At 37.8% G+C, this 13,917-nt stretch overlaps 1 protein-coding gene across 4 annotated transcripts in view; it reads right to left on the reverse strand.

Annotated features, from left to right (window-relative positions):
• Positions 1–1,076: 1,076 nt before the first annotated feature.
• TMEM65 (transmembrane protein 65) overlaps positions 1,077–13,917 on the reverse strand; it is a 34,809-nt gene continuing 21,968 nt past the window's right edge. For 3 of the 4 annotated variants that reach the window (XM_052787434.1, XM_052787432.1, XM_052787435.1), the window contains 6 exons: positions 12,603–12,647; positions 10,434–10,501; positions 9,077–9,131; positions 7,807–7,849; positions 6,675–6,780; positions 1,077–5,101 (listed from right to left, as the gene is read on the reverse strand). In XM_052787434.1, coding sequence (XP_052643394.1) covers positions 5,006–5,101; positions 6,675–6,780; positions 7,807–7,849; positions 9,077–9,131; positions 10,434–10,501; positions 12,603–12,647 — 413 coding nt within the window. In that variant the 3' untranslated portion in view covers positions 1,077–5,005. Of the gene's footprint in view, positions 5,251–6,674; positions 6,781–7,806; positions 7,850–9,076; positions 9,132–10,433; positions 10,502–12,602; positions 12,648–13,917 lie in introns of all 4 variants that reach the window. The other variant, XM_052787433.1, reaches the window with a different exon arrangement.

The following is a 13,917-nucleotide window of genomic DNA, read 5'->3' on the forward strand; positions in this document are numbered from 1 at the left end:
CAAAAATATATGGCATCACCATGGTGCAAACAGATGACCTTGCCAAATCCAAGCTGCAGTGCTGCACAAAGACAAGAAGGCACTCTGTGTAATTGCACTACCATCCTGCTCAGTGGCAACCTCTTCCCAACAGGAACGGCAGCTGTAGGTCCAATGCGGCAAATCTTACTCTTCGGATACATGTCCTCTAAACAGTAAATGGTCCCATTCAGTACACTTCATAATCCACTGCAAAATAATCTATTTTGTGATAGACAATACCAATACTTAGAGGTTTGGAAGGGCTTAAACACTCTAGGCAAAAGCATAAGGCCCTTTTCATAATCAAAGATAAATAAGACACTCTGATAAGCACAGTATCAAGAACGGGACACAAAATGGATACAAAATGCATCGGGTTTAAAGCATCAAATAATTTTGGTATTTCACAGCAACTTAGTCTTTGCACACATACACAGAAGGAGCAACTCATGAGACTGTGGAGTATCACTCAGAGCTGCATCATTATTTAAGCCACTTGCTTAGATACCTATGGACTACTAAGGTGAAGACTGGTAAACCAAAACTGTTTCCTGCTAGTTCTCTTCATGCTGCTGCACAAGGCCTTACCTTGGCATCATCAGCACTCCACACTCCCTGTTGCTACCCAAGGTCACTATTCTGAATTACATACCTGAGGCTCAAAGACTGCCCTGCTCAAATCCTAGTGACCACAATCTTTGGGGGAAGCAGGGGGGAAGCCCACAGTCTCTCTAGAAAGTGGGGCTTCTTTTGATTGGGGGAGGTAGTCTTCCCAAACAAAACAAAAAAATCCTTCTGCATTTATCTTGGCTGGCTTTTAAATTCCAAGTTTGCCCAAAGCCCTCCATCCCCCCTGCCCCAATACTTTTTTGAAGCAACGCTCTGGATGTCAAGGGTCCTGAACACTGAGGCAAGGGTAAAAGCCTTAACAAACGTTAAATACTTTTAAACAGCAGCTTCAATTTGTGTTATGAAAGCATTAACTGCAACCAGGAGTAGCTCTAGCTATTTTCTTAATATTTTAGGTTAAAAAATTCCAGAGGCGTAAGACTGGATGACAATTCCTCAATACTTTATTAAGGTCTTTACTTTATATACCGCCACTCTGTCAGCTTGTCACTAGACCATGTAAAACATCAGAGAAGAGGGAAACACGTTGGCTAGAAGTGCGATACTCTCTGAACAACTTTAATGAAGAGTTCTACTACACAATGCAATCAGAATAGATTAAAACAGCCAACCTCCACAGGTTGTCAAAGAGATGAGACCATCCTTCCAGTACAGATGTCTTACTTGCAGCACTTCTTTATGTACAGACATCCACAAAAGGGACTGACCAAGGAGTGGAAAAAAAAAAAAAGTGAAGAGATCCAAAGTCCATCCAGAAAAGTTCAAAAAGGCTTAGTTTGCATACAAAAATTCAGTTAATTCCAGAAGCTCAAGCGCAAGTGGACTTCTGACTAATATTAATCACAAACACCACCAATTTACCATGCAAACATTTTAATTGTTTGAATTGCTCTCTTCCAAGCTTTACGAGACAGAAGTACCACTCCACAGTGGTATCTCCTATGACAGTGACAAAGGACCACCTGCTTACAACTTAAATAATAAATTCCTGGTTTGTATAACTGAGGCTGAATACCCACAGGATATTATTAACATTTCCCCTCCAGCATCTGGTCTAATAAAGAAACACAGAACAGCTTTGCTGTAGTACAAAAGTTTACAGAAAGTTCGGCAATTTAATTAAAGACAATACAAAATATGTTGTCTGAATTCAAATAATTTATGTAAAAGTACACGAATGAGAAAATATTGGCAAGAAGATTTGGGTAACCATATTATCTGATGCATGTTCTTTGTCCCTAGAGATAACATACAGTCAAAAATACATTTATATTTTAAGTTACTATAAAAGACAGCATTTTAAAATAAACACAATTTCAGGTCTACCAGCCCTTTAACGCGAAAAATTCCTGTTAACACAGGACAACTGATAGAATTAAAAAAATGGAGCAATACTGAAGTCTCTGAATAAGCCTGTAGTGTTTGTTTTTCCTTTTATCGAGGAGGGAGAAGACAACAAAAACAGAGAGGAGTGTTTTGGTAGTGCTCTGTCTTCTCAGTTAAGTGTTTTAAGAAGTGTGATCAGAGCATCAGGGATGCTGAAAAACCCACCCTCCTTGTGAGGAGACAGGGTACAGATCAGGCACAGATCTTCCCTTCCACACAAAGTAGTACCACATCCACACAAGAGTGGATCGTGCAGGCAAAGCAAGCTACCCCTACTGTACTCAGGGTGGCAGCTTGGCCCCAACAAGCACTTTCTCTCAGCCTCCAGCAGAGCCACTATTCCTCTCAAATCCTGAGTTATTTCTTCACATTTGTCAAATATTGAAACCCCAGAAGTCTGATATCGTAATCAAGAAGGTGACAACAGCCTGAAACACCCAAGATTTCTTACCATGTATCACTCGCCTTCCACATTTTTGTGGTCAGCTAAATAGTTTAACAAGACAACACATGATGACTTTCTTTGAAGATATTTTAGTTCATTAATTCTCGATAAAAGCATTGGTTGCAGTACAATAGTTCGACATACAGCAACAAAACATACTCAATTTACATGCACAAGCTATTTAACAATAGTACACAGTCCTTCCTATTGCCATTATAAAATCAACACTACCATGACAGCTGACAGCCTTCCAATTGTTCTCATGAGCTCTAAAAAAAAAAAAAAAAAAAAAAAAAAAAGAGTGATGAAAACAGCATTCCAGTTGGTACAATGGCAAAGAACAGAGGTTTGGCCACTGCTGGAAGATTCCAATGAAGATGCCAGTATCATAATAGGTAACAGTGTTGGAATTACTGTAAAAACAGCTACAAAAAAAGCAATGCAAAGTTGTTTTGATGTGTACTTCAGTTTAAAAAAAGAACATGTGGGAAATACTTACAGCTTTGTATAGAAAGATACCAGAAACAAAAGTACATGCAGAGGAAGAAAAGTTAGTTTCAGGCAAGACAAATGTGTGGATGACTAAAAAAAAACCACCTGATCACTGAAGTACTGTAAACCAGCAGCAATCTGTTGGGGAAAGAGTGCATAATCTTCTAGCAGGATTGTTTTTCTGTGTTTTCTGTTTTGTGGTTGGAGGGGGTTTTTTTGTTGTTTTGGGGTTTTTTTGTGGTGGTTTGTTGGTTTTTTTGGTTTTTTTTTTAAATAAAGCTTCCAAATTTGAAAATGCAAGCCAAAACTCCTCTGCATTTGTGTTCTATGCCTGGCTGAGATTTCTTTCAGTTTTACAGTTTGGTCCAGATTCTCATGGTTTAATGTACAAAGTACAGTACAAGCTACTAGCACTACTCACTGCAAGTTTTCAAAGACTGCTTTTCAGAAGACAGATACAACACTGTCATCTTCATTAAAGGTTGATGTCAAAGTTTCAATACTGCTGTTAAAGGGCTTCTAGAAATAAGAACAGAGAAGTCAGATTTATGACCAAGAGATAAGCAATGAGCTCTGTAAAACGTACACATTACAGTAAGACTTTTCCTATGGCAAATAAGTCATCAGGGGACTTTTTTTTTTCTTTTTTAAAACATTTCTTTCTAGTTTTCAGAAGTGCTAACAATTGCAGCAATAAGACTTTCAAAGTGCCCTGGCTGTGCCTCTCTTTTTAGTGTCCTTTCCAAATGGTATTGAAACAGGTAAGAAACCTCTCCTCTAATCAACAGTTATCAGTTTAGCATTATGCTATTGGCAAGTCAGATCCTGAAATATTATGAATATTTGATAGTTGTAATCAATTTATTCATGACCATATAAAAAAAAAAAGTACAGCTACATGTGACTGCACTGTCAGATCTATAAAACACCAAGTAAGACAGCAAAAATAAAAGGCAAAAAAGGAAAAAGGCCTCAAGTCTCCTTTTTTTGTTGTTTAGGTTTTTTTACTAATTGTCTCACAGCAAAAAAAAAAAAAGTAGCAAATGCTTATCTTAAATACAAAGTTATAATCTGCAAATCAGGTCCTCTAATCCAGACTGATGGTACACTTTATTTCAACTGAACCACCCATTACAAACTTGCAATGCCAGCACTCATACCCTGAAGTGTTGCCCAGCCTCATCCACCGAATCAACTATTCACACCTTATTTTAAGCAGAACAATAAAAAAAGTTGTTTGTGGTTTTGAAACAGTTGGTCTGAATTCCTTAATACCACACCCAAAACTCAGGAAGACAAATTTAAGGATGTCTCAATTCTCAAAATATTGTTTACAAAGGAAAAAAAGAGGAGTGAATATGGAAGTACAGAAGGTGTTAAAACACCACAAAAAATGGACTTGGTAAAGAGCCTATACTAGAACACTTACCTTGTCAAAGCATTAAAATGATCATCTCAGAAGACTATTCAGAGACACTTAGAATTGTGAAAAAATGCAAGCTAGACTGTCGTAGATCACTGATCTATCTAATCTAAAGGCAGTGCAAAACGATGGCTGGTGAGGGGGCAACCAGCCATCTCGCAAAGTGGGGGACTTCAAATTACTCATCACTGACCTCCTTAATAATCTGCATTGAAGGACCTGATGAACAGCAGTGAAATTTGTCATGCAATTACAACTGGTACGCAACCAATACGCAACTCAAGAGTGATACTGTCATCCATGATGGATTATTAAAGTAATAATCCATTAAAGAATAAGGTCAAAAGGGAGAGTGGTAAACATCAGTTGCCATAAGTGAAAACACTTCAAAAATTTACATTTAAATAAAAAGTTAGATGGTACCTTATAAAAAGAAGTACTGAACACAACAAAGCCACAATAAATTAGTGTTTCCATAAAACGACATGCTGAAGGTTTTGTTCCCAAGTCTATACATTTTTTTACTGTCTGTTAATTCCTAAATATTGACAGCATAATTGAATAATTGAGGTACAGTAGTTTACATTTGTATATTTCTTGTAAAAAGGTTAATTTTTTTCTTCCAGTTTTTCTTCCTCATCGCCAAAGAACAACAAAGGAAACATTCCTAAAATGCAGCCAATGGTCACTCCAATAGCTTTACCCTAGAGAAAGGGGGGAAAAATTAAGTTTCTCACTGATCAGTTGTTACTCATTTGCTGTGTAGTACCAACACAACCAGGAAAACAGACCCTTTGTTCTAGTTTTCGGTTGGGAGCCACATTTTTCTTAGCATGCAGACTAGAAACACAATCTATGAGAGAGAGACAGATATGACAAGGTTAGAAACAGCATGTGCTGTGACAAAAGACAATTCTGAATAAAGAGGAGGGGAATGACCCATGAAGAGCTGCACAGGTGGTAAGGGAGGACACAGACATTCAAAGGATTAGTGAGATGGCCAGGAAGACGGGGAGGGGAGGGGGGAACAACAAAAAGAAACCAAAAAACCAAAACCACACACACATTTTAGGTGCAATTATAAATGTATCTGTTTGTATCTGGTAATGCAAACTATCAAAGTCAGGAAGAAGGAATTCCTTGCAAACATGATGGCTTGCAAAGGCACAAGGCAAAGATCAAAAAAAAAAAAAAATTTGAAAACATTTCACAATTCATCTAGATGTAAAAGTCAATAGGAGAGGAAAGAAGACAGGCAACATCCAAACCACATCACCAGCAGCAGGTGGATAGTGTTGAGAAACTTGAGACAATGGGTAAAAAGAAAAAATGCTAGCGTACAGGCAAAAATGCTCAGAAGTCTTTTCACAGAAAAGTGCTGTGAATGAACTGCAGTGCAACGACAGGCTTTTGCCACAGACTCAGCTTCCACAGAGAAGACTCTTAGTTGGACAGACTAGAGGGCAGCCCACTGACAACATGCCAATTCTTCCCTGCTCAATGCTTTGATCTATCACTGCTAAAAGCAGACCTTTTTTCCCCCCCTAACTTTTCCTCAGCAAGTGTTATTTCTCTTCCCTTAAACCTGCAAAGTTATTTTTCCCCAGGAAGATTCATTCTGGCAAAGTGAAAGAAATATCTGTTTCTTTACTCAGTTTCTTATAATCTGTTTCTTTAATCAAAATAAACTAATTCTCTCATTGCTGAAGTGGGACTGCTTCAAATGTTTAAATGTTAATTAAGTAATCATCCTGAAAATGAATCTGCAAGATGAGTGTTCCGTAACTGTAAACCCAGGCAGTGAATATTACTCAAATGCTAGAAGTTTACCCAGGGGAAAGCTAATTTTATATCCGAGCTAATTATAAACTATTAGAAATGAATGCATACTAGCACAGGTATATGAATAGCAAGCACTTGACAAAGAACGTATAGGAGTAAACTACTAAGGGGTCATAACTTTCAAATAAACTATCTTATCACAGTAGCCAGGGCTCAGCCCAGGTATCTGCAGAGCATACATGAAGTCATTGCAGAGACTATCCATGTTACTAGTCACTCGTGGCTTGTTGCGTACAAAAAACCACCCAAGCCCAAAACTATCCAGTCTCATGATGCTCCCTGACGTAGGCTCACAACTAAACCTTCCAAGAAATGTGCAAAATGTTGGTGGACATTAAGTATTTAACGGCAAAAGTGACAAAAAGGATTTACCACATATTAGTTTAAACAAAAAAAAATCTCCACGCAAACAGTGCCTACCTACAGGATACTCACCAAGTGTGCACTGAGACGCGTTTGCCACATATCAGCTTGTTTGGGTGTCAGATCAGGGATTGACAGACCCAGTCGTGAAGCTAAAGCTTCTACATAACCTGCAAGGCTGGAAGAACAAGAAAACAAGATCATATGATTTTGGATCTGACAGTATCATCTAGTGAGGATTTTGAAATATTTGAAGCATTGAACTTAAAATTAATAGCTTTTCCTTCGGCATACTGATAAAGTCATCGAGAGGTAAATATGGGAAAGTGTTCAGACTTCTGATGGTCACATTTTGCAATGTAAGTTAACTAGTTTTCTCACTGATTTAATATGCAATATTTCCAGAAAAACCTTATGCAGTAAGACACAACTGGTGTGAATGTTACCGTATTTTTGCAGAGCTTCTAAATAACCTTTACTGGAGGAAAGGTTACACACACACACACACACACTAGTTAGTAATAAGCCTTGTTATTTGCAGAAGAAAAATTAGAGGGAAAGTAGGAAAAAGAGGCATAACAGATAGCTTTACTTTCAGCAATTACTTAGAAATTTCCTTTAGAAAACGTCAGCTGCTTCTGTTTATATCAGAAATAGGTATGCCTAGATCTGAAGATATTTCAGATACAAAATTGTTTTATCTGAGGAGAAGGAAATATCTTCAGATCTAGGCATAACAATCTGAGGAGGTATATTAGGTATATTCTATCACAGCAATATATTATATCACAAAAAAATGTATTTTTCCATTTTGTATTTTAATGAACGCACTTTTTTGTAGAAAAAATTCTAGTACTTCCTTAAAAGCAAGCATTACCTACAGACTACACTGAATCAGGTTAAATGCCAATCCTGATTTTATCACTTAAAATACATGATACTGTAATAGCAGGAGAATTACTCTATTTCAGAGCTATGGCATGGCAGTTTTAACCTCAACAAGAACCACCTAGTATTTCAACTTTTTCTTAGCAAGGACAGAAGACATTTCCGCAGTCATGTAGTTTACTGAAGCGAAATTCAAGAGCTAGGAAAAAAAATAAAGCAACTTCACCAGTTTACATGTTTTAGTTCAGTAGCACCAACAGTGTTTGCAAGAGAGGAAAAAAACCAAAACATATTCTTAATACAAGTTCAGACATACCCCAGTCCAGCTAAATCTGAAACAAGGTTTCCCAAAGCAGCAGCTGTAGGGAGGAGTAGGGAAGAGAAGGGGAGAAAGCAAAGTATTATTTTAATTACAAACAAAACCAACCAGCTCCCATCCCTGCTCCCAGTGACCCTCTCTTCTCAGTATATATACCATACAAGAGTAGAAGTAAATTCCTTTTATTTTAGAGTTTTTCTTCTGACCTTATTACAGTTTGTAATAACAGCAGTGGACTAACAAGAATAGGAAGTGCAACTGTATTTTCTCAACTTGTATGAAGAAAACTTGACAAATACAAAAAGACAACACTGACACCTGGAAATCAACGTAACAACTTTTCAGATCAGAGTTAAAAACGGCCATGTGTGGTTGCCAGTTTCATACAGCTAACACCGGACACCAAGCAAGGCCTTCCAGTACCTGAAGAGGCACAGGACCACTGGAAATAGAAGGAGCTGTTTCTCACCTATGTAGTTTTTATAAAAATTTCAACATATCCATGAACTGTGTCAGTTTAGGAATAAATAGTGTACGTATGATTGAATAAAGCTACACACTTAAAATACATGATTTCACAGCAGATCTTACTGAGATAAGCTTGCTTGTGACTGTCTTGCATTGCAACAGAGGGCTGCAAATTTCCAAATGATTAACTTGTTCTGCTATATACATTTTCATTTAAGCAATCTGCATGCTTTAGAACAATGCTGCACCTGCGGTTGGTGGATCCATAAGCATTTTTTTTCCCTCTGACATTGCAGAGGCACCAAAGCTGGCAAGCAGAGCTTATCAGTTTTGGCCCAAAGCAGGAGCAGGGTGGGTGCCTGGCCTTCCATGCTATCGCACAGAGGCAGAGAAGCCACCGAGAGCACCAGCCAACACAGTAAAAGGACACCAACACTGATCTTCACTTAACGCTGCAAGCAAACTGCAACTTAAAAATACATATATACACATAAATAAATATCAGACCCTAGGGAATTTAGAGCAGCTCCATTACAGAAATGCAGATACACTTTCCTAAGCGACCAAGGATTTGAACTTTTAGATTAAAACTGACAACAAGCATTTCAAAAGCTATCTGAACTGAAATTCCATTTCTGCAAATGGAATATGTCCTTGCTTCAACCATAGGTTGTTTCTTTATTAGGAAAGGCAGCTGCAAGAGCAAGGAAGAGCCATTTCCAGCTCTGTGGCCCACTTTCAGCCTAAAATATAGGAATGTGCCATATTAGTCTACACATGCTGCATTTTTATTACTTGCCTGCCATAGTTGAAATTCCTAGGATAACTCCAATTGACAACTCTATTTGGGTTCCCTGAAAAAATAAGAGTTTTCTCATTATTTGAGGGATTTGGAGTTAAAATAGATGATATTGCTTCAACTGACAAAAATATTGCTTACTGCTGGTTTATGTCAAGATTGAAAGGATAAATGGACATTACTTCTACTAGATCTGCACAGCTCCTACCCTCAGAGCGTAAGTATTTCCCCCAGGACAAGAGCCTACTTCTGATATTCTTTTAATATTTTATGTTGTTTCATAATGGCCACCTGATGGACAAAACGATAATCCTTATCTCTGCATACTATTTTCCCCACTGTAATTCTTAGCTGAATGCACAGCTCTGAATATTCAAACTTCTACAAACACTGAGTAAACAAATAAAACACAGTATTGTAGCTCCTTACTTTTTCAGTTGAACAAAATCACAGTGAACTGCACGATGAAACAGCAGTACACGGTCCAAAGATGAGAGACGATGTGCATGAATTAAAACAAGACCTGTTCCAGTTGGATATAGGAAAATGTTTTCCACTGTGAGGACAGTCGACCTTTGGAACAGGTTGCCCAGACAGCCTGTGCAGTCTCTGCCCTTGGATCTTCTCAAGACCCACAGGATAAAACCATGAACAACTTCATCCGACCTTACAGCTGACCCTGCACTGAGCAGGAAGTTAGACTGGAGACCCTGAGAAGGTCCCAAGCAGGAGCAAGACCAGAGGCTTAGTGGGTCCTCCAGTCCCTTCCCACCTGCATTATCCCATGATTAAGATCACACTGTCAATGATAATTCTACACAAAGAACAGTATCTTTGGCCTTTATCCATCTTCCTGTTCCACTGGCCCATTTCATCTTCCAAATGAACAGGAAAATATCTCAACAGTGTTACTCAGGAATGCCAGGCTACATCGGTACAAATCAGCATCAGCACTAACATTGCCTGCATCGCTCAGAACAAAGGAACACATCAGTAAAAACCCTAAAGACTTATTCATCAACACATAATCACATTATCGTCAGTTGGTACAAAAAAATGTATTGACTACATGATCATAAATGTGTCTTGCAGCACAAATTAGGAGAGGAAAGAAAAAAGCCTCTTCTCAATTCAGTAAAATTAGTTACAGTACTGTCCTTCAGAAGGAACAACACTCCTTTCCATTCTACAAAGGCCGAATAGACCATGGACATTTTCTTTAAAAAAGAAAAATTAAAAGAGACATTAATGAGTTGATACAGAGGGAACAGTCTTCCTGAAGCTTTCATTTACTCATTTAGTAATTGAACAATATGAACCTTACTGACTTGATCAAGAAATTAAATAACAAACTTACCGCAGCAATCATAATTGCGTTATCCAAAAATCCAAACCCTACAAAAGGTAATGCATTGTGGAAGAACACTAAAAGAAATAAGTAACAAACAGAAAATAAATATTTGTAAGAGAGTTCACTAGTTCACACGAACTACTGAAATGTCAGTCTAATACTGCTTTTAAGAGAAACAAAGACAACATACACAAAATCCCTTTCCTACTACTTCTGTTAGTGACCTTTTTATTTCTGGCAATTTTGGTAAAACCCTTTGCTACACGTAAGTGTTACTAATGGCCTGTGAAGAACCAGTTAAACCAACTTACTCTTTGCAAATACCTGTACAATTTTGGATGGAAGCCAATTATGCCTGCTACTGAGAGAAATATCTAAAACTACACAAACTTTGATACTATTTTACAGTCTTTCCAACTGATGTTGCAATATCACTGAAGATTGCCAAACTGTCTCACCAACTCCCTGCATTCTTCTCTTGCTTGAAATAAAGCCCCTTCCTCTGCAAGTCCCCCTCTCTTCCTGTGCAAGAGGTCCATCTTCTTCACGCACTCCTAAAATATTTTAAGACAATTGCCTGGAGCTAGGCAATTCTCATCAAAACTCCTTCAACTAAATCTGCAAACGCTAAGGTGCTTTTCATTAGTGTGTCACACAGCATTAATTATCTCACTGTTCAACCCAAACTTCTATATCTTGATCTTGTTTGGGCACCATACTGAGAGCAATTTAGACTTGAAGCTGCTCCTCAGTACCTTGTTTAAGAAAACAAGTTCCACCTTTTGTTTCATACACTTTTTTCTTTTTGCTCCTGAAACTCCAAGTAAACCCTATCGGAAAATATTTTCTATTGCAGGAACTTAGAAATTTTTCAGACCAGCATGTTCCAACAACAAGCCTTTTTGTCGTGCTCCATTTTCTCTCTCAAGTTTTAGCTTGTAAGCTTCTGATGGAGATGGGATTCAATTTGCACAACATCGCCTCCAGCTGAGTTTCAAGGGGCTAACATCATAAGACTAAATGCAGCACCAAGGACAAACTACATGACTAAAAACTACATCTTAGAATGTTATAACTTTTTTTTTTTTTTAACATTTAAAACGCATCAGCTATTTAGGGTTTTTTTCCCCACTTCAGATGGGACCAATAATTCCTATATTTTATAAACTTAGAGATGTAAACATATGAAGAGGGAAGAAAGCTGAGTGCATGAACCTCACAGTCATGTGGAAAGAAGCTGGTATAAGTCCCTTTTGGGTTTACCTCTTTCAGACAGCATGAATCCATGATCATATTAAAAACAAAGCCATACTCGAGATCTTTCATGCTCAGGTACTAGAATATGCTTAGACTTCTGTAACTACTTTGTAAGAACACACATACCTTCTTAAATACAAAGGTAAAAGACTAAAGCACAGAATGTAGGAAATTTTCCAATTATTTTTTTTTAAACCACTGCAGGACAAAAAACTCAAAAACATAAATAGCAAAAAAGCACACAGAGATGCGTAGTATTTTCAAAATGTGTGCACAAACTCCGGGGCTACAAATGGAACTCAAATTCTTACCGAAGTTGACAGAATTTTGGAATCCATGGAGTAAACAGAACCCCAGGAACCAAGCAAAAAAAACAAAGAAAAATAAGTGTAGATACCTAGAATAGGAAAATGTTCAACTAAATACATTGCTCACTGACACAGAGTTTAAAAACACAGATATACACTGATTTGGGAACTAAATCAGAATCTGAATGACTATGGTGTTATAAAGAATACCAATCTATTTCCAATTTCTCTGCAATTTTATCCCGCTTCTCAGTCCATTTAAAATATATGTGACAAGAAGCAAGTCAACAGTTTTAAGGTTAAATATGAAAACCCCCACAAGGTACTGCAGCATCAACACCGCTTGGTTTACAAAAACTGTCTGCTGCTGGCTTTGAACAGCGCGGTCTCATTTGGGCTTTCTGTACTACTTTCACTAAATGGTGCACATTCTCCAGCTGAGGTGTTATGAAATAAAGAAGGCTGGGTGACTGTTGGTGCTTGCTTTGGTTTTCTGTTACTCCATACAACGGGGATGAGGACAGATCAGCATTTGTAGGAGAAAGATGAAGCACTTGAAAGACAGACTACACAAGTACTGAACCACATTCAACAAACATTCTTCTTTTACCATGTTTCAGTTGTCCTGGAGATGGTGGTGCAACCTCCAACTTCTCTAGAGAAGTCAAAATGAAATGAGAAAGTTAGCTAGTTCATCACAAATTCAGTTTATAGTACAATAAAGTGTTTACCAAATTATTAGCAGGCAAAAAAGCAGTTGTTATTTAACAGCTTTAAAATTTGAAGAAAAATGGTTCACGTCTATATTTTTATTATTTTTACAAAAGATAACACGATATTAAAAGCCACAAAGTCTTAGAATGGTATGACAAGATTAAACTAGTATAGTGATTATGCAAAGTAACAGCATACATTAGAAGCAGCCCAATAGCCATCTTTATTACTGAAAATTAGAAAAACACACTAAAATTAGAAAAAACAGGACATCTAAAGAGAACTGTTATTTTATTATTTGTTTTTAGAGGTCCTCTAAGCATGCATCAGACAACTTTCTTTCCTCCAGAGACAGCCTGCAAAAAGCCCCCTACCACTTCTGTTCTGACAGAAGGCATCTTTTAATAACTAGTGTGAGAATAAAAGAAAAATACTACGACAACATTAGAGACCACTGATTTCAGTAACAGCAGATCAAGTTTGGTCATTTGGTGCATATTTCAGGTATCCTGGCCTCAAACCATTAAGAGCTTGGAAGGACCAGGATGTCACTTCTGAACCTGACAGTACTCTCTATAGGAAGCTAACACAGTCTATTAGAGGTGATGCACAAAATGCAGCACCAACAGCTGCCCATTTGACAGGGGCAAGGGAAAGAAAACAAGCTACTCTTTTAGGCTTTTGCTTTTGTTGTTTTTCAGGGGGGGAGGGGGAGGAGGAGGTGAGGGGGGTGGGGGGTTTTGTTTGTTTTTTTAAATGTGGATATTGAGCATAAGACCCCTTTTTAAAGCAGAAAAAAAAGTTGCCCCCAATATCTTCCAGTATGATGAACCCTGAGCTTTTGACAAGTTGCTTCCGTACTTTTGATTGGGTAGCTTCTATAGGCAAAAGTAAAAAATGGTAAAACATGAGAGAAGCCTACAACACTACCTCAAGTATTCAAATTTTACTTGGGGCAGACAAGTACATGAAGACACACCGCTGTAAACACAGGCTGTGAATAATTTGAGCATATGTTTGAACAGCGCAGACTAGAGTGAGTATCCCTCCATCCATGTCACTTCTATATTCAAAACTGTTGTAAAGGAGAAACTAAAATATTCACTTAAATTAACTTTGGGGGAAAAAAAAACCGGTGAGACCATAACACCAGTATTCAGCCAACCAGGACACCGACTTCCAAAATAATTTCATTAATTTAAGGTCTTAAA

This window comes from Harpia harpyja, chromosome 5 (genome assembly GCF_026419915.1).
Source record: "Harpia harpyja isolate bHarHar1 chromosome 5, bHarHar1 primary haplotype, whole genome shotgun sequence".
Classification (NCBI taxonomy): domain Eukaryota; kingdom Metazoa; phylum Chordata; class Aves; order Accipitriformes; family Accipitridae; genus Harpia; species Harpia harpyja.